The sequence below is a fragment of the Neophocaena asiaeorientalis genome, unplaced genomic scaffold (assembly GCF_003031525.2).
Source record: "Neophocaena asiaeorientalis asiaeorientalis breed wild unplaced genomic scaffold, Neophocaena_asiaeorientalis_V1.1 scaffold45, whole genome shotgun sequence".
Lineage (NCBI taxonomy): Eukaryota > Metazoa > Chordata > Mammalia > Artiodactyla > Phocoenidae > Neophocaena > Neophocaena asiaeorientalis.
In genome coordinates, this window is record NW_020174642.1 from 11,989,201 (window position 1) to 12,007,005 (window position 17,805).

A 17,805-nucleotide genomic window follows, 5' to 3' on the forward strand; every position below is an offset into this window, starting at 1 on the left:
GTAGTAGAACTCAATAAAATTAACATTCTTTAGTCCATAACAGGACAAATAAACATATTGGGGGGGGGAACAACTCTTCCTTAGAGAAGAATTTTAATTAATAATTGGAGATGGGCCGTAGAAGTAGAAAATCCCATTAGCACACCGTAGTCATGCTGTAGGCATGATCCCCAGAGGGGTGCTGAAACCACAGGGCAAATGTTTCGGCAGAAGGAGGATAACCGCAAAGTCTCAAAGAATCTGCCCCAGACGTTTATTAATTACAAAGGGAGAAACAGTCACATCACCAGTGATTAGACATAACACCACCAAGTAACCCCTGCTTCACTGGACACATTAGTTCCGTGGATTCTTCCCCTAAACCTAACAGTCCGAGTCCAATCATAAGAAAATGTCAGACAAACCCAACTTGAGGGACAGCCCACAACACACCTGATCACTGCTCTTCAAAAGTGTCACAGTCACAAAGGACAAGGAAACTGTGAGCAATTGTCCCAGACTAGAGCCAACTAAGGAGATCTGATGAATGCACCGTGGGGTCCTGGAACAGAGAGAGGACACTCCTGGGAAGCTGGTGAATCCGAAAAGTCTGTCCTTAGGGAACAGTAATGTCCCAATGCTGGTTTCTAAGACTTGGTAATTGATCTACAGTTCTGTGCGACGCTATCACTAGAGAAACCTGGGAGACGGGCATACATGAAATCTCTGTACTCCTTTTATGATTATTCCATAAAATAAACTAAAAAAAGAATCAACCCATGAGCTCAAACCACGCCTGGACTGACAGAAATTTTGGGTGTGCTCCAAACCTGTCAGGCCACCTGCTGCCTGCACCCCGCCCTTCACTACTGTCCCTGAGAAAGAAGAAAGTCGACACCTGCTCAGCTTTTCCTTCCATCCCAGACTCTGGCCAAGTGTCAGCCTCAGAGCAGGGACAGCACTCACGAGGGGCTGAATTGTGTCGCAATGGGATGCCGCGGCCTCAGCCCCCAGCACCTGTGAATCTGACCTTATTTGGAAATAGGGTCTTTGCAGATACAATCAAGATAAAATGAGGTCTTGGGGGTGGCCCCTAATCCAACCTGATTGGTGTCCCTACGAAAGGGGGAAATTTGGACGCAGACAGGCACACACGGAAAAAGCCCTGTGAAGGTGAAGGTAGAGATCAGGGTGGTGCTTCTACAAGCCAAGAAGCTCCAAGAATTACGGGAAAAGCCCCAGAAGCTAGGAGACAGCCTGGGGCAGACTCTCCCCCGACAGCCTTGGAAGAAAACAGCCCTTCCGGCACCTTGACCTCAGACGTCGGACATCCAGACTATGAGATACGTTTCTGTCGTGTGAGCCGACCCATCTGCTGTGCTGTTACTGCTGCCTACAAAGCATGACTCACGTTATCTTTATTTAGAAGCCAAATACACCTCTCCCTAACCTTCCAACCACAGAGGCGCATGACCTCATTCAGCCAGCTGGGCGACCCCAGCAGCACTCACCCTGACCAGGGGCCAGGACCCAGTGCCCACAGACACCGGCCCCGACTTGCAACACCGCCTAAAATGGCAAGGTGACTTACACTCCACCCTGGGGTTTCTTTCTAGGACAAAAACGAGTAAAGGCATCCCAAGCCAATCTCAAGAGTTTTGTGAGCTGAGCAATGACTCCCGGAACAACAAAGCTGCCGCTCTTTCTGTGGACCTGCTCTCAACAGCAACCAGGAAGGGAGGGTGTGGAGCCTCCCCAGGACAGCACACACACCCAGGAGGGGGTGAAGCCGACAGCCGAGCACATCACACACACACTCACACACACACACACTCACACCCTCCTTCATCCCCCCTACCCCACCATGGCCGCATCCACCCTGTCTGTGTGCTCCAGTGCCCTGAGCTATGGCAGCGGCTCTGCCTGCCTGGTCCCTGTGACTCCTGCACCGGCTCCTGCTGGCAGGTGGACGACTGCCCAGAGAGACCTGCTCTGCCGTCCCGCGTGCTGCATCCCTGCCTCGGGCACGTCCCGCAGCTGACTGGCACGTCCCCCCAGGGCCTGCCAGGTGCTGTGGGCCACCCCCACCTCTGCCACTGCCAGCCACCAGCCACCCTCAGGATTTAACCCAGCACAAGCTGTGGTCTACACCTCTACATGAATGTGAGCTGACCTAGGACCCCAACAAGCAGGGCTTAGCCCATCCGTAGCCTCCAGATCAGGCCCAGATGAACCTGAGACAGCCCTCCCCTATTACTGCGGGTCCCCAGGTTTCTCCTGAAAGCCATGGACACCGCTCTCCCCCTAGTCTTTGGGGGCCTTGCTCTGCTCCGTCTCTGCCCCTCCTGCTGCTGTGTGGCCTCCCCTCCCCTCACAGGGTCTGGAGCTGAGTGGATAAACTCGCAGTCCCCCGCAGCTGGCTGTATGTTTCATCGCTTCAGGCCCTCCGGGCTGATGTAAATAACTCCGGCCTCAGCAGCCTTGGAGCCAAGCCATGCCCCGGGAGCATCTCCAAGGGTGTTGAGCTCGGAGGCCCACCCAGTCGGCCCCAAGGCCCTCGACTCCTGCGTCTGTATCTCTGGGCAGCTCTGGGTGGCTGTGCTGTGTGTCCGAGATTGTGGTGGCCAACGCCACCTGGCCAGCGGCCCCCTGCCCCCGGCCTGGCTCTCCCTGGTCAGCCTGAGGATGCGCAGAAGGCGGGGCCCCGCTGGCTCCTGGCCTCCTGGGATGCAGCTGGAGTGGAGCATTCTTGCTGACCACCAGCTGCGCCTGTCCCTCCAGCCCCCCTCGAACTGTGACCTTCATTCAATCTTCAAATGTCCCAACCTGCCTTGTCTGTGCCACATAGACTAGTGACGACGCCCCCTCCCCAGCCCCGGCTCCCGGCTGGGTGGGGAAGCGGCCAGCAGGTAGGTGACTTCCAGGGCCCACACTCTGGGGCCTGAGGGCGACCCTTGGGGCCGGTCTGGATGGGGCCCCCATGTTTCCCGGAGCCCCAAGCTTCACATGGCCAACCCTCATTCCTAACCAGCCTTCCCTCCACCTCCACCCTCCCCCCAGTGCCACCTCTAGCTCTTAACCCTACCCTGCTATTGACGTGACACCTCCCTCCCTCCCAGGAGGCCATGAAATCCAGCAAGACGTTCCCCAAAACGAGGGGGGCCAACAGTGAATGCCCCTTAGAGCAGGTCTGAGAGATCACCTGACCCTCCGGTGGTCTCCCCTGGAGAGCTGGGTCCAGACTCCCTGGGTGGCTTCTCCAGTGCCACTATTCCCCAAAAGGGGGTCCTCAGGGAATCTGTCGGTGGAACTAGGGCCCTCCTGCAACTAGAACTGGGTGGTGGAAATGGGTACAGACAGACTAGCACCCTACGGCCCTCCTCCTACATTCTGGGGTTGTGGAGGGAGGTGGGAGTCCTGAACCCAGCCTCCCCTGGGGCCCCGCCCCTCCCCACCACTCTCTAGGGGACCCTGCCCCTGCGTCCTGGGAACCCTCGTATGGAGGAGAAGGTGTGAGAAATCAATTCCCCCAGCTATTACAGGGGCCAGAAAATTCACTGGGGCTCTGCCCACCAGGGCCTCTTCTATGCCTTTAGCAGCCTCCCTCTGGCCAACCCCACCAGCAACCCCATCCCAGAGACCAGTGAACTGTGGGGCCCCGGCTTCCTGTACGCCTTGACTCCTCTGCCAGCTAGTGAAACCCACAAGCCCTTCTCAGAAACACGAGTTTAACTGCAGAAAATACAATACTCCAGATTTCAGGGGGAGCCCATTAGCATTACCAATTACCAAAAATAAAATAAAATAAACAATTTTAATGGTATAGTGAGGTGTGGGCTTTTTTATTAAGGCATTAACAAGAGGAGCGGCGGGCCTCGGGCGGATGGGGACAGAACGTTTGTGCATATTTTTGCGGGGCCGGAGGATGCCCGTGGCGCAGCTGGTGACAGTTCCGGGTGTGGCCAAAAGCAGGCACGCCCCTCACTGGGAGCTGCTGCGTCGGGGTTGGTTATGGAGACGAAGGTGCGGCGCGTCCTGCCCAAGTTCAAGGCCACTGAATTGCAGCCCCCGACCCTGGATGGAGCCAGCTGCGTCGGGGACAGAGCGTACGCGGACGGCGGCGGCGGCCAGTCGCCAACGACGGGTGACCCTTCCCTGGGGCGCCCCAAGCTCAGCGCTCGACCCGCCCCCAGACGCGCGACACGCAGAGCGAGGCATCCCGGGGAGGGCTGTTCACCAGCGCAGGGGTCCCCGGAGCGCCCACTTGAGCTCCGTCCCCATGCGGCGGCACCCGAGCCCGGCCACCGATGACCCCGAGAGCCCCAGCCCGGAGCCACCGTACCGCCCGCCTGCGCCACGTGGAGCTGCCGAGCCGCCGCGCCCGCGGCCTGGAAGAGTTTCCCGTCTCCCTCGGTTACCCGCTGCAGCAACCGCGGAAACGCGCGGGGCCAGATAGACAACCGAATTTCACCACCTGGGTGGATGTCCTCCGGCTTCTTCCCAGCGGCGAGCGGGCGCGCACACGCACTCACACTAATACACGTGCTCACGCACCCGTGCACACTCACATATCCGCGCGCGCGCGCACCCCGCCTTCCCCTCGGCGTAGGAAGACACCCCCACCCGGTCCACGCGCTCCCCTAGGTCCCGCCAGGCCGGCAGGGGCGACAGCGAGGCCCGTGCTGTGGCCCCAACACCGCCCCGCCCAGAGGTGGGCAGCTCCCGCCTTCGGGGTCACCTCCCTTCCCCCTTCCATCACCCGAGGCCCTACCGGGGGCGGAGGGGGCGCTCTCCGGGCTGCAATCCGACCGTGGGGTCACCGTGGAGGCGGGGTGGACATCCTCCTTTTCCTCTCGCACCTCCCAGCGGCGGGTAAGTACCCCCTGGCAGTGCCAGAGATGCTCACTAGAGTGGATTCGCCGGAGACTCCCACAAAGTCCCCAAAGCGCCATGCCCCGACCTGGGGGTGATATGAAAATGAGCCACTAACACAGGGCGCTCCAGCCCCTCCGAGGACCCAGACCCGCGGGAAGGAACCGGCTTTCAGGCTTTCTGCTCGGGGCTGGGGGTGGGGTCACGTGGGGGCGTTAGCGTGAGCATGGCTGCTGGGTGATGAGGGGTCTCCGAGAGGCTCGGGGAGCCCCCAGCCCCCGGCCCGGACCCTCCTAAAGGCAGAGATGTGTGGTTGGGACGCCGAGGGTGACAGCCAGGGGCCACGTCCCCGTCGCTCCCCAGACTCTCAAGATGGGGAGACAAGTGTGGGTGCCCTCCCATCCCCACCCCACACAGACACAGAGGAAGTGTGCGTTGGTGGCTTCCTAGATTTTATCCTGGAAAAAGACCTCCTGGAAATCTATGATTTACTCTTAAAAATCAAAACCAAAGAATCAGCATATAGTGTATGAGTTTGCATTATAAAAATGAATATTCTTGGGCTTCCCTGGTGGCGCAGTGGTTGAGAGTCCGCCTGCCGATGCAGGGGACACGGGTTCGTGCCCCGGTCCGGGAAGATCCCACATGCCGCGGAGCGGCTGGGCCCGTGAGCCATGGCCGCTGAGCCTGCACGTCCGGAGCCTGTGCTCCGCAACGGGAGGGGCCACAACAGTGAGAGGCCCGCGTACCACAAAAAAAACAAACAAAAAGAAGAATATTCTTGGTTTCCTAATTTCTGTGCAGACAAACAACGCCCTGGTTTAACGGTTGAGAATTCTTTAAAAGGAAATGGGCGTCAGGCTGACAGTGTGTCTCCAGTTGCCAGCCACACCCCAGCCCTGCAAAACTGTCAAGCAGGCCACGTGGGCCTTTCAGCCTCGGTCCCCACGTGACCCGCCACTTGGCGGCCTCTCCTTCCTGTGGCCCACGCAGAGTGGCTCCAGGGGCCACCTGGGGTGTAGAGCTCAGATGAAGCTGGTGTTGAATGGGGCGCCGGCCTGGGGCTGGGGCGGCTGGGACGCAGCCTCGGGGGCCCCCAGCACCCGAGGGCGGGGTGGGAAGCCACACGCATGTGGACAAAGGACAGCTGACTGGGAATCTAGCAGCAGCTTCCTAACTGCAAACTGCTCCTCTGCTTTGCTCACGGCCCTGCTGGCGGCTGCTTGAGCCCAGAAGGGGGCGTCGTGCCCACACAGGACTCCCAGGAACCGGCGTGCGGACCTCGCCAGGTGGCCAGGATTCCCCAGCTCCCTGGGCAGCACTGCCCTTCCTGCAGCGTTTCCATTAACAGAGCCCAAAGGACAGGGTTGAAGAATTCCTGGGAGCCGCCAGCAAGGGAGGAGAAGGGCTTCCTCCCCCGCCCAACCCCATGCCCCTCATTGGACCACCTGCCTGCAGCCTTCACACCCCAACTAGCTTTTGTAATGCAAATCTGTGCCCCTCATTTCCTGAGCACTTCCTCTCGCTCCAGGGATGCACCCCACCCCAGACCCCAGGTCTGACCACCACCCCTGGCTCCCCCACACCTGCCGAGAGCCTTGCCCACGCACCGACCGGGCTGCGGTGTAACAGTGCGGGCGCAGTGCCTTCCTTGCAGGGGCGTCGAGCAGGTGAAGGAAGGAAGGAGGTGCCGAGGGTGCTATGTTCGCTAGGTTCCCACGCCTCAGCACGGCCCTGAGCCCCGGGTGAGGAGCCGCCTCTGACTTTCCCGGGGTGACAGAGGACACTGTTCTGACACCCCACGGCAGGTCACCCCACTCCAAGCGCCCACCCCCTGCACCCCGCCAGTGACCCAGCCTTGGGGTCCAGCTGCCCCCGCTACGGCTTCCACAGAACCCCTCCGCCTTGGCCTCCCGCCCACGTGGAGACAATGCTGGGTCGGGACAGGCTGAGTCGGGGGTGGACGGCAGGCTCTCTGGCCACAGTGGCTCGTCACTCCCTGACCAAGAGCCCAGGTCTAGAATTCAGGCCACCAAGCTGTCCCCTGGCAGGAAACCCCCAGCCACTTTCCTGGCACCACGCACATCACGCCCCCCAGAGTCGTGGACTTTGTGTGGGAGCTGAAGGTCTTCCACTCCTGGCTCAGCCTCTGTCCCAGGGCAGCTGGCCCGGCTGGCTGGAGCAGCGGGGGGGTCCGAGTATCAGAAGACCCAGGCTGGCTCTGGGGTCAGCGAGGCCCCAGGATCCTGCCTGCCACAGTCACCCCAGGGGAACCCGCTCCACACAGCCGCTGCGCCCCGGAGCCCCAGCCTCTCTGCTGCAGACCCTCCTCACCCTCCCGCCCTGAGGCTGGCCCAGCAGCTGCGGCTGGTTTCCCAGCCTGCGCCTCCCACCTGCCCCCCGCAGCCTCTTCGTGCTGACAGCCTGCCAGGGTCAGCTGAGGCTCTCTGAGACTTGACCCATCCTCAGATGCCCCTTTGCAGAAGGGCCAGCCCCAGGCCCCAGCCCTTATCAGAGGGTCTGCACCAGACCCGGGGCAGAGATGTAACCTCAACTTCCTCAGCGGCAAAACTGTCCCCACCACCTTCTGTAGGGGGCTGCTGTCTCATAGTCACAGACTCAGATGGGCTTGGGGAAGGGGGACAGGACTTCAAAACCCGAGGTCGTCACAGCCAAGGTCCAGGCACTTCACACACAGCACCGCAGACCCAGGAGCAGGGGCTAAGGGAAAGTGAAATCCAAACCCGCACAAACCCTACGGTGTAACCTCCTGTGCTTTTCAAAACCAAATGCGATCAAAGTGACCTCTAACTATTTGAGTCCTGACTAGCCGCTATCAAGGGTCTTGGGAGCTTCCAAATTTAGTTCAATATTATTTACTTGGCTTTTATCTTTTCCCCCTGGTTGTCGGTATTTATAACTGGGTCATCTTTTAACTATTTGCAACATCCTTTCAGGGGAGAGGGGGCGGGCTTTATAAATAACCTTTATTATTACTATGCAAGGTGATTCTGTTCCCGGTGCTGAAGGGAACATGAAGATACACGTCTGTGACTCACCCCACCTGGGAGATGCTGAGTGCTCAGGACGACGCAGGTCGGGTGCTGCGCCCCAGACCCCGTGTGCGGGTCTGTCCTCCATGCTCAAAGCCGGGTGGGGGGCGGCGGTGTTTCAGGGCTACCGGTGGCCTTGGCTTCTGTGTGGCTTGCACATCACGCATCCCAAGGCTGTGACCGCAGCAGGTGCAGGGGCCTCGGGGGCCCTGGTATTCCTTCCCAGCACACACCCGGGGGTTGCTCCCCTCCACCCGCACGCCCTGGCTGTTCCCTGGGGGGGCTGGGGATTTTTATGGACCCCCCCTTCCGGTGTGAACACAGGTCAGCGTTCCAAACTTGGGTCATCATGGGCCATCTCCTGATCACATCATTGGGAACCGAGTGCCATCAGAGCAAAGAGCCATAACACGCGGGGACCTGGGAGGATTCCCGGAGCCCAGAATGAGATATTTGCAAATAAACCGGGGGCCACGCACAAACCCGTCTCAGCGCCACCACCCTCGGCGAGGCCCGCACGCCCCTCGCTCACTCCCATCCCGGAGCTCAGCTTCTAGCTTCCGGGTCTCATTTCCCCGTTACTCTGTGTCAGCGTTAGGTGGGATAAAGTCTCTTGGTAGAGGCATGGTGTCGTGGTCACTGGCAGGTCAACTCGGCCTTTCTAAGGAGAAGGGGCGGGATCTCCCCTCCCACTCCGCTCTCCGCTGGAGGGGGTCCGCGTGCCTGGGGCCGGCCCCACGTGCCCCTCTTCTCGCGGGACAGGACTGCCCAGCCCCAGCGGCGGGTCTGCACTGTGCCAAGTGCAGCCCTGGCTTCTCTGTCCACGGCGGGCGAGTGACCCGCCGGCCGCTGGGCCTCATTCCTCCGGCAGGTGTAAGGCCTTCCTGGAGGCCCAGCAGGTAAGTACTGTGAAGGGCCTGGGATGGGGGAGGGTAACCCTTTGCAAGGAGTCCCCACCCTGTTGGCATTCCTCTCCTGAGCGCCCTGCTGCCCCCTTTAACCTTCTGTCCCTCCTCCTGGTCCAGCTGCCGCTGCTCCCGTGGCCACTCGGCACCGTGACCTGGACTCGGCCTGAGAAAGTGGCACCGCACGCCCGGCGCCCCTCCCGGCCCCCGCGCGCGCTCCGCCCCGTGCCCCCACTTACCCGTGCAGGGCTCCCATCGCCCGGCGCCTCGGCCCGGGGTCGCCAGGGCCAGGAGCACGACGCACAGAGTCAGCAGGACAGACATGAGGGGCCCCGGCTCCCAAGTTCCATCCAGGGGCTCCACACACGCCCGCACCGGGAGGCACCCGCTCCTCGCACGCCTGGCTCGGCCCTTCCAGGGCGGCCTCGCCCCGGCGGTCACTGCGGTGGCCACATCCCCGGGGCCTGCGCAGGGACAGCGGCGCCCGGCGGGGACGGAACTCAGGTGGTGCTGGCAGGTCGGGCTGCAGCCTCACTCTATCTCATTTACACCTGGGCTGTGGTCCTGCCCTGCAGGTGACAGCTGATAACATCTCAGCGGGGCCGAGATTAGTCATTGGCAAAGCGCATTTTTCCCAAAGGAAAGACAGAAATAGATCATCGGGAGAGCTGAGAGCAAACCAGAAAACTCCCGCTGGTGTTCCCCGGGTGCAGACCCCGCGCCCACCGCGGGCAGAGGACGGGAGCTCCGGCCACCCGCCGGGAGGAGGGAGCAGAGCCGGTGGGCGGTCCTGAGCTGGCCGTGGTCCCCACGCGGCCGCCCAGGGCTTTTATCTGGCGCCCAGCCCTCCCCAGGGCGTGTGGGTTTGTCAACCTTTGGGTTTCAGGAATTTCCCTCGGGAGGGAAGTCAGTCCTTCAGGGCAACAGCTAATGAGGAGACAGGAGCGTCCGGGGAGAGGCGTGGCCGCGAGGCGGGTGGTTCGTTTCCTTGGCGACCGGCCACTGGGCTCTGGCCTCCCCAAACCGCGGTCCGCGGGCAACGCTGCTCCAGGCCCAGGCCGGGTAGTTACTAAGTGTGATTATTCTTTTTTAAAACCCCTCCGCTGAGTGTGCAAGGACAGACCAGGGAGAGGGGACAGGGAGAGAACTCACAGGCCCCCAAAGGGCACCCTTTCCTCGTTTCAGAGGCAGCGTTATGGTTGTGAACCCCAAGCTGTCCCCGGGAAGCCCCAGCTCCAAGGTGTGGGCAGAGGCCGGTCAGACACAGAAGGGGCTTGTGGAGGACACAGACCCTGGGGTTAGGGCTTGGGGGGAGGGGAAGGGAGAGGGAGGGAGAGACAGAGACAGGAACAGAGAGAAAGGGGCTGTAGGCACAGAAAGCCTATGTGAAAGGCTCTTCCCGTAAAACAGCCGCTGTGACTCCAGAGATTCTTGCTGTCTGTCTCTCGGTCTGTCTGTCCACACGCAGGTGTTTTGCATCCTAGTCAGAGGGTCTCTTTTTCTGGGGTCACATGAAGAAACTCTGTGACCCCCCCACTTTCACCTGCCCCCTCAGAGCGCCAGGGATCCCTGGGGGGGCCTCCCTCACCCCTGACCCAGGGCCCCTGCCCACCCGGGTCGGGCCGGACCCACAGGGTAGGGAAGGAGACTCTGACCCCGCGGGACCCCAGGGGCTGTGAGACGCTCACACACGGTACAGATACGGACACCATTCGATGAGAGGAAGGACGTAGTCCCCCCAGAGAGGGAAGGCCTGGTCTTTGGAGAAGGGACAGGAATTTAAATTGAACAAATTGAGCTCTTCTCTTTTCTTTCGCAATTGATGAGAACTTCGGGGTCACGGTGGCCCTGGGTGGGGCAGGGCAGGTCAGAAGGACAGGTGACTTCCCACAGGATGGGCAGGTGGCCCCTCGGGCAGGGCCACCAACCCAGGCAGCGTCCCTGTGACTCCTGCTGACCTCGCCACATGACCGATAACCTCTGACCTCCAAGTCTCTTGCTGACCTTTAACTGGGTGATAAAAGTAAAATCATGTATTGTTTTTTAACAACCAGATTTGAAAAATCAAAATTATGTTACCTGGAACCCTTCCAAAAAAGCTTTCCTTCTATTACATTTGACCCAGTAATACTAGTCAGACTCCTGACGGTCAACAAGGGTCTCTAGTGAAAATTTATTCGTTTTTAAAGCTACAGAAATATGTGCCTGAAAGCAGAGAAAAGCTCAGAATTCCCTTCTCTAGACTGGTTCCCGTGTGACCTTGGACAAGTCACATGAATGCTCTGAATTGTTTCCACATCTGTAGAACGTGCCTCTTAAGCCCTGCACGGCAGGGACGTCCTGTGAGCTACGTGCTGGGTTTAGTTTACATGAAGCAGCATTTCTGCGAACGCGTCCCAGTCACACGGCTCTGAGGGACTCAGCCAGGGTAGGGGGATTCCACGTCCCTCCCCGGGGACACACAAGCGCCCAGGAGTGGAAGCCTCTGAGCCTTTGGCAACAAAGAAAGCTGCTTACAGCTTTCTATCCCAGTTTTCCCCAGGCTCATGTGCCGAGGAAATCACTTTTCCCCACGTCACAGGCACTAAAGTCACAGAGATGCGTCCCCAGAACCCACTAAGACAAATGCGTGTGAGAAGAACAGAGCACGACCCTGCCCCTACCTGTGTGGCTGTTCAGAAGCTGTGCGAACTTTTCATAGATGGGATTTCCCTCTTGGGAAGTCCCGGGAAGAGCAAGCCGGAACGCCAGCCCATCCTGGGTCCGCTAACTGCCTCCGAATGAAAGCATAGGAAACCTCCCGAGAAGGTCCCCAAACACATGCTGCCTAACTGGTGCTGACTGCCCCTCTCCACTGTGTGTCCACTTCTCTGGAGCTGTTCAGCCCGGAAGAGAGGCTTGTATGCCAACCAGGGGTGCTGCTTCCTCCAGGAAAACGGGGAGAAGTGACAGGTAAAAGAGAAATTTGAAATGGTAACTTTGGGTTACAAAAACATATCACCTAATCCCCTGGTCTTTCTATTAAACTAACCTGTCACTTATGCAGACTGTGGAACCTCCGTGGTTTTTAGTCATTTAAAGGCACAAACACTCCTCCGAAATCTGCCATAATTTGGTATTTAATGACCATTGTCCTAAGGACGTTTGGAAATGTCTCTGGGGAACAGAAGAGAACACTTGGCACGTGACAGTGAGTCTCGATGGACTTGGGAGGACCCAGCGAGCTTGGACAGTGAGGATAGCCGACCCCAGGCTAACTGCTCCTGGGGCAGGCCCCCTCCCAGGGCTGGGCTCCCACCTGGCACCCAGCCGTGCTCCCGTCAATCGCTGACTCCCCTGGCGAGGAGCACATGACACCCACTGTCTCCAGGAAATGCAGGCTAGAATTCCATTTTGAGAGTGATCTAATAAGGGAGGTCTCATCAGGTTATTGAGTAAGAGGATAGAGCTTGCTTTTCTTATCACAAGAAGCTTCTTTAGATTACTAGGGCTAGTAACCCTTTGTCTGCTAAGGGGTTACTGCAAATATTTTCTCCCTGTCACTTCTTTTTTTTTTTTTTGCGGTACTCGGGCCTCTCACTGCTGTGGCCTCTCCCGTTACGGAGCACAGGCTCAGTGGCCATGGCTCACAGGCCTAGCCGCCCCACGGCATGTGGGATCCTGCCAGACCGGGGCACGAACCCGTGTCCCCTGCATCGGCAGGCGGACTCTCAACCACTGCGCCACCTGGGAAGCCCTGGCATGTCACTTCTTTTTTGACGCTTTGGTTTAAATGCGCTTTTTTTGATACTTTTCGATGCTTTTGTCTTTTGCCAGGTACTTCTTAAATTTTTTATTTAATCAGCAACAGTTTCCTTAAGACTTGTGGGTCTTGAAGGACTTTCAAATTTTCTGCTGTTGTATTTGTGTAACTCTCTATTCCTTCTGGAGTGTGGTCTTGAATATTTGGGATGCAGTGAGTTGGACTCTATTTCCAGAAAGCTGCTATACACGCACATTTCATTAAACACCTCTCCTTTCCCACCACCTTGAAATGTCACATTTATGGTGGATTCCGCTTCTACGTATACTTGGATCCATTCCACTAATCTCTGTTCTACTAACCTCTGTCTCTTTTCTTTCCCAGCATATTATTTTGACAACAGCATTTATAATAAGTGTTCATACAGACAGATAAAGGATATATGCACTAGTTTTCACTTTTCAAGAATGTATTAGCAATTCTCACGTATTGTCCCATATGACCTTAAAAACGATTGGTTCTCATCTCTGCCTTTCAAATGAAATTTGAACAAATGAGCAAAAAGCATTACAGGAATACCTATTGGAATGGCAATAAGTTTATAGATTAATCTCAGAATACTGGATATTTTTATGATATGAAGTCTTCCCACTCAGGGATATGTGTATCTCTCTGTTTATTCCAACCTTGAATTAAATTCATCAAAAAAATTATAGTTTTGACTATAGAGATCCTGTACTTTTTCTATAAAGTCATTCCTGTAAATATCCTATAAATTTATTTGTGATTTTATCATCATCATTAACATAATCCACTTGTCGTTGGTTATTGCTAGTATAAAGAAAATTGGGGGAATTCCCTGGCCGTCCAGTGGTTAGGACTCCGTGCTTTCACTGCCGAGGGCCCAGGTTTGATCCCTGGTCGGGGAACTAAGATCCCACAAGCTGCGTGGGACACAGCCAAAAAAATTAATTAAAAAAAAGAAAAGAAAACTGGTTCATTTTTGTACAGTTATCTTGTATCTAACAACTTTAAATTTACTAAGTGATTTTAGAATCTCTCGTTTTTCTAGACAAACATCGTCTACAAATAAAAATAATGTTGGCCCTTCTGTTTTAATATGTGTGCCAGCCTGTCTTCTTATTTTATGGCGTGAACTAGAGCCTTCAAAACAATGTTGGAGGGCTTCCCCGGTGGCGCAGTGGTTGAGAGTCCGCCTGCCGATGCAGGGCACACGGGTTCGTGCCCCGGTCCGGGAGGATCCCACGTGCCGCGGAGCGGCTGGGCCCGTGAGCCATGGCCGCTGAGCCTGCGCGTCCGGAGCCTGTGCTCCGCAACGGGAGAGGCCACAGCAGTGAGAGGCCCGCGTACCACAAAAAAAACAAAACAAAACAAAAAAAACACAATGTTGGAAACGGTGACAATGACGAGCTTTTCTCATTCCTGAGTTTCCTCTTTCCTCGTTTCCTCTTTTCCTTAGAGGAGGAAGGGCTGCTGCCGTTTCTCACATGCTTCTGCACCTCGATTGATATGATTTCACATATTTTCTATTGAACTTGTCAGTGGAATTAATCACAAGATCTCTTCCTAATGTTGAACCATCCTTACATTCCTGGGGTAAGCACACGGGGTCGTGGTGCATCCTTCTTCTAATACGCTGCCGACTCCACCCAGCGTTGCACTTGGAATGCTTGCTTTCATACTCACATCCTTCTCTTCTCCTCGCTCTCTTCCCAGACAGGCCTCTGGAGCTCAGTCTTACCGCCGGACTCAGGGGACACAGCCTGTACCTCTGTGCTGAGCATCGGGCCGTATCTGCAGCCACTCGCCTGACATCCCCACCCGCCGGCATCTCAAAGGCACTGTCCCAATGCTGCCCATTCAGAGCAGACCCCGTCCTGGGTGCAGGCCAGAAACCCAGGACTCATCCTTGGCACCTCCCTCAGGAAGTCCCATTGAGTTTACCCACAAATACTCCTGCCTCCTGCCCCCCGCACTCCTGGTCCAGCCACCCCCGTCCCACACTGCCTCTGCTCAGCCATCTCCCACGCCCTCTGGGCCTCCCGCACCTGCCAGTAGCCACCTCTGCAGACTCCAGACCTGGCCTGGCTGGTCTCCCTTCGGTGGCTCCCAGAATAAAGACAACATGCAGGGTGTGGCCTGGGGGCCGGCCCTGCCTGCCCCCCAGCTGCAGTCTCACCTGTCCACACACACGCCACGTCCAGGCTGTGCCTCTTCCTGCCCTGGGCTGTCCCAGGTGGGGCAGCTCCCCAGCACCCTCCGCCTCCCTGGCCTGATTAACTCCTGTGGGGAAGCCTCCCTGCAGGAGCTCCCTTGTTCAGGTGACCCTTTGAATAATGTCTGAAGCCCCGGCGCCCAGGCCACACCTTGTAGGGCTCAGCCTTGTATCCTGGCATTCGAAAACATGTAGTCAATGGGTGAACTTACTATCTTGATCGTGGGGTGATACTAAGGTTCTCCCAGCTTTATAAAACTAACGGGGGTGCTTTCCCATGGTCTAGAATCCTTTGACTATGGTAAGAATTTGTTTTCTGGTGATAAACTGGGCCTCATTTGTGAAAATGTTTGAGGCTTCTTCTTCTTGCAACATTTTAAAAAACTTTTCAAGTCTACAGAAAATTTGACACAAAATGTGCTTTAATGCAGCCATTGTTAACACTTTGTCATATTTGCTTCTCTCTTATGCCTGTATGTGCCTATAGAAACTCTTTTTTCTGTTGAACCATTTGGACATAAATTGTTAACATGACCTTCACCCCAGATATTTCTGCATGTGTTTCCTAAAATAAGGACACACTCCAATGTTTCTACAATAGATTATCATACCTAAGAAAAATACCATTAATCCAATGATGACCATAGTTAAGTTCCAGATTGGGACTCTTTCAATGATGTATGTTTCAAACAAACTTACAATTTCTTTTATGTTCCGTTGTTTACTCTTTATACTTCTTCATGAGTTAATATCGATGACTTATTTGACGAGAGATCAGCGAAGTGGCCTGAGAGCTGACTGTCGTACGGGCCAGTGCGCACAAGGAATTCTGCTGCAGCTCCAGAAGCATCGAGACAGAGAAAAGATCTCTGGGCTTGGAAAGCGTGCGAAACGATGGAGTAACCTGAATCCTCTTCTCATCCTTCAGCTGTGGAAGAGGAACTTCACAGAAGAACTGGAATGAGCCGTGTAGTAGAGATCCTCGTTCTGCCTTGGGATTAAAGGTGTTTATAGGGGGGTCAATGCCGTCTTTTCTTTGCCCTTAAAAGTTTCACTCTATAACAACTACCTTACCCATAAAACATCACTCATTTTCATTGTATAAAAATATAATTAAGCAAACAAGGGGAAAGGGTGTCTCTAATTCTAGACATCACCTTTAAAATTTTAGTCTAGAACTTTCCATAAGCCTCTATGTAAATATATAGCTGATGCCGCTTTACAATGTGATATTACATCACACATCTCTGCCTAGACAGAGGCAACGTAGAACGGTGGTTCAAACCCAGACCCTTAAGCCAGAATTCCTGGCTTTGAATGCTGGCTCTGTTAATTATTAGCTGTGCAGATCCTAGGCAGATAACTTAACTTCTCTGTGCCTCTGTTAATTCCTGGGTGAGATGGGCATAATGACAGCCCCCGCCTCGCCAGTTTGTTGGGAGGGTTACATGAGGTGGTACATACAGTAAGCGCTTAGAATAGCCCCTGAAGTGCTGGGAGCACGAGACACAGAGCCACTGCTGCTTCCGTTGCTCACTTATTGTACTGTGAACAACTTCCCAATAAATACACACCAGTCTCGTCATTCTAACGGCTGCTCCCTGATGCTCCGTGATGACACTCCTGCTGGTTAAATAAGGAGAGTTGCATCACATGGCATTTTAAAACATATGCCTTGAACGGTACATAGATTCTGGAATTAGGAATTAGAATTGAATGCTTGATAACAAACTGTCAGGAGACACTTCTCCCTGGGTCTCTGGCTTATCTTTTTTTTTTTTTTTTTTTTTTTTTTTGCGGTACGCGGGCCTCTCACTGTTGTGGCCTCTCCCGTTGCAGAGCACAGGCTCCGGACGCGCAGGCTCAGCGGCCATGGCTCACGGGCCCAGCCGCTCCGCGGCATGTGGGATCTTCCCGGACCGGGGCACGAACCCGTGTCCCCTGCATCGGCAGGCGGACTCTCAACCACTGTGCCACCAGGGAAGCTCCTCTGGCTTATCTTATTTCTGCTTATCTTGTGAGCCTCATGGGCACCAAGGATCCTTAGTTCTGAAATACCTTTTCAAGGGTATTTGTAGATGGAATGGCCTGAAATTCAGAGACAGTGTCTGTCTTGGGAGCAATTAGCCAACATGCTTACTGTTCGGTAGATTAGAGACAGTGTCCCCTCCAGAGACAAAGGTTCATGCTTGCTGCCTGTTATGGGCTGAGTTGTGTCTCCCTAAAATTCACGGGTTGAAATCCCAACCCCCGCACCTTGGAATGTGAGGTGTCCTTGCAGATGTCATTGGTTAAGCTGGAGTCATTCTAGAACAGGGGCTCCCTAATCCAATATGACTGTGCCCTTATATAAAGGGGACATTTGGACACAGACGTACACACAGAGAGATGCCACGTGAAGATGAAGAGATCGGGGTGATGCTCCTACAAGCCAAGGGACACTAAGCGTGGCCAGCAAAGCCCCGGAAGCTAAGGGACAGCCTGGAACAGATTCTCTTCATGACCCTCAGAAGGAAGCGACAGTGGCGACACCCTGATGTCAGGCCTCTGGCCTCCGAAACAGTGAAACAGTACATTTCTAAGCCCCTGGGCTTGCGGTGCTTTGTTACAGCAGCCCCAGCAAACAAATATACTGCACTTTAGACAACGTTCATGCTCCCTAAGCTCGGGTTCCTACAAGGCAACCCGCTGCGTGTGCACATGGCGCCTGGGCCTTCACGTCACCCTGTGGAACTGGTACGGATGCTGGCACCTGCCTGCTGCCATCATGGGAGGGACACACTGCCTCTGTCTCTGGCCCAGGAGTCTCACGTCTTCTGCCAGAATCCCCGATACTGTGTCAGGCCGACCTGACAATATGCAAGTGGGGTCAAACCTCAGCCCTTAAGAGCTCTTGATGTAAACCTCTTGAAGGGCTCGAGTGATTTTACTTTGACATGAGCCAGATGAGGTTGATGGAGAAACACACACACACACACACACACACACACACACACAGATGTCCCAGCAGCCTGTCTG

At 55.7% G+C, this 17,805-nt stretch overlaps 1 protein-coding gene and 2 long non-coding RNA genes across 3 annotated transcripts in view; 1 reads left to right on the forward strand and 2 right to left on the reverse strand.

Annotated features, from left to right (window-relative positions):
* TSPEAR (thrombospondin type laminin G domain and EAR repeats) overlaps positions 1–9,136 on the reverse strand; it is a 58,066-nt gene extending 48,930 nt beyond the window's left edge. Inside the window, exon 1 of the mRNA XM_024758285.1 lies at positions 9,049–9,136. Within this exon, the coding sequence (XP_024614053.1) occupies positions 9,049–9,133 (85 nt within the window). The 5' untranslated portion in view covers positions 9,134–9,136. The remainder of the gene's footprint in view (positions 1–9,048) is intronic.
* LOC112408597 (uncharacterized) lies at positions 6,453–15,048 on the forward strand. Its single transcript, XR_003004975.1, has 3 exons — positions 6,453–8,803; positions 8,930–11,761; positions 14,289–15,048. It is a non-coding gene; the product is annotated as an uncharacterized LOC112408597 (long non-coding RNA).
* Positions 15,049–15,191: 143 nt separating this feature from the next.
* LOC112408598 (uncharacterized) overlaps positions 15,192–17,805 on the reverse strand; it is a 5,692-nt gene continuing 3,078 nt past the window's right edge. Inside the window, exon 2 of the long non-coding RNA XR_003004976.1 lies at positions 15,192–15,778. This is a non-coding gene — a long non-coding RNA (uncharacterized LOC112408598). The remainder of the gene's footprint in view (positions 15,779–17,805) is intronic.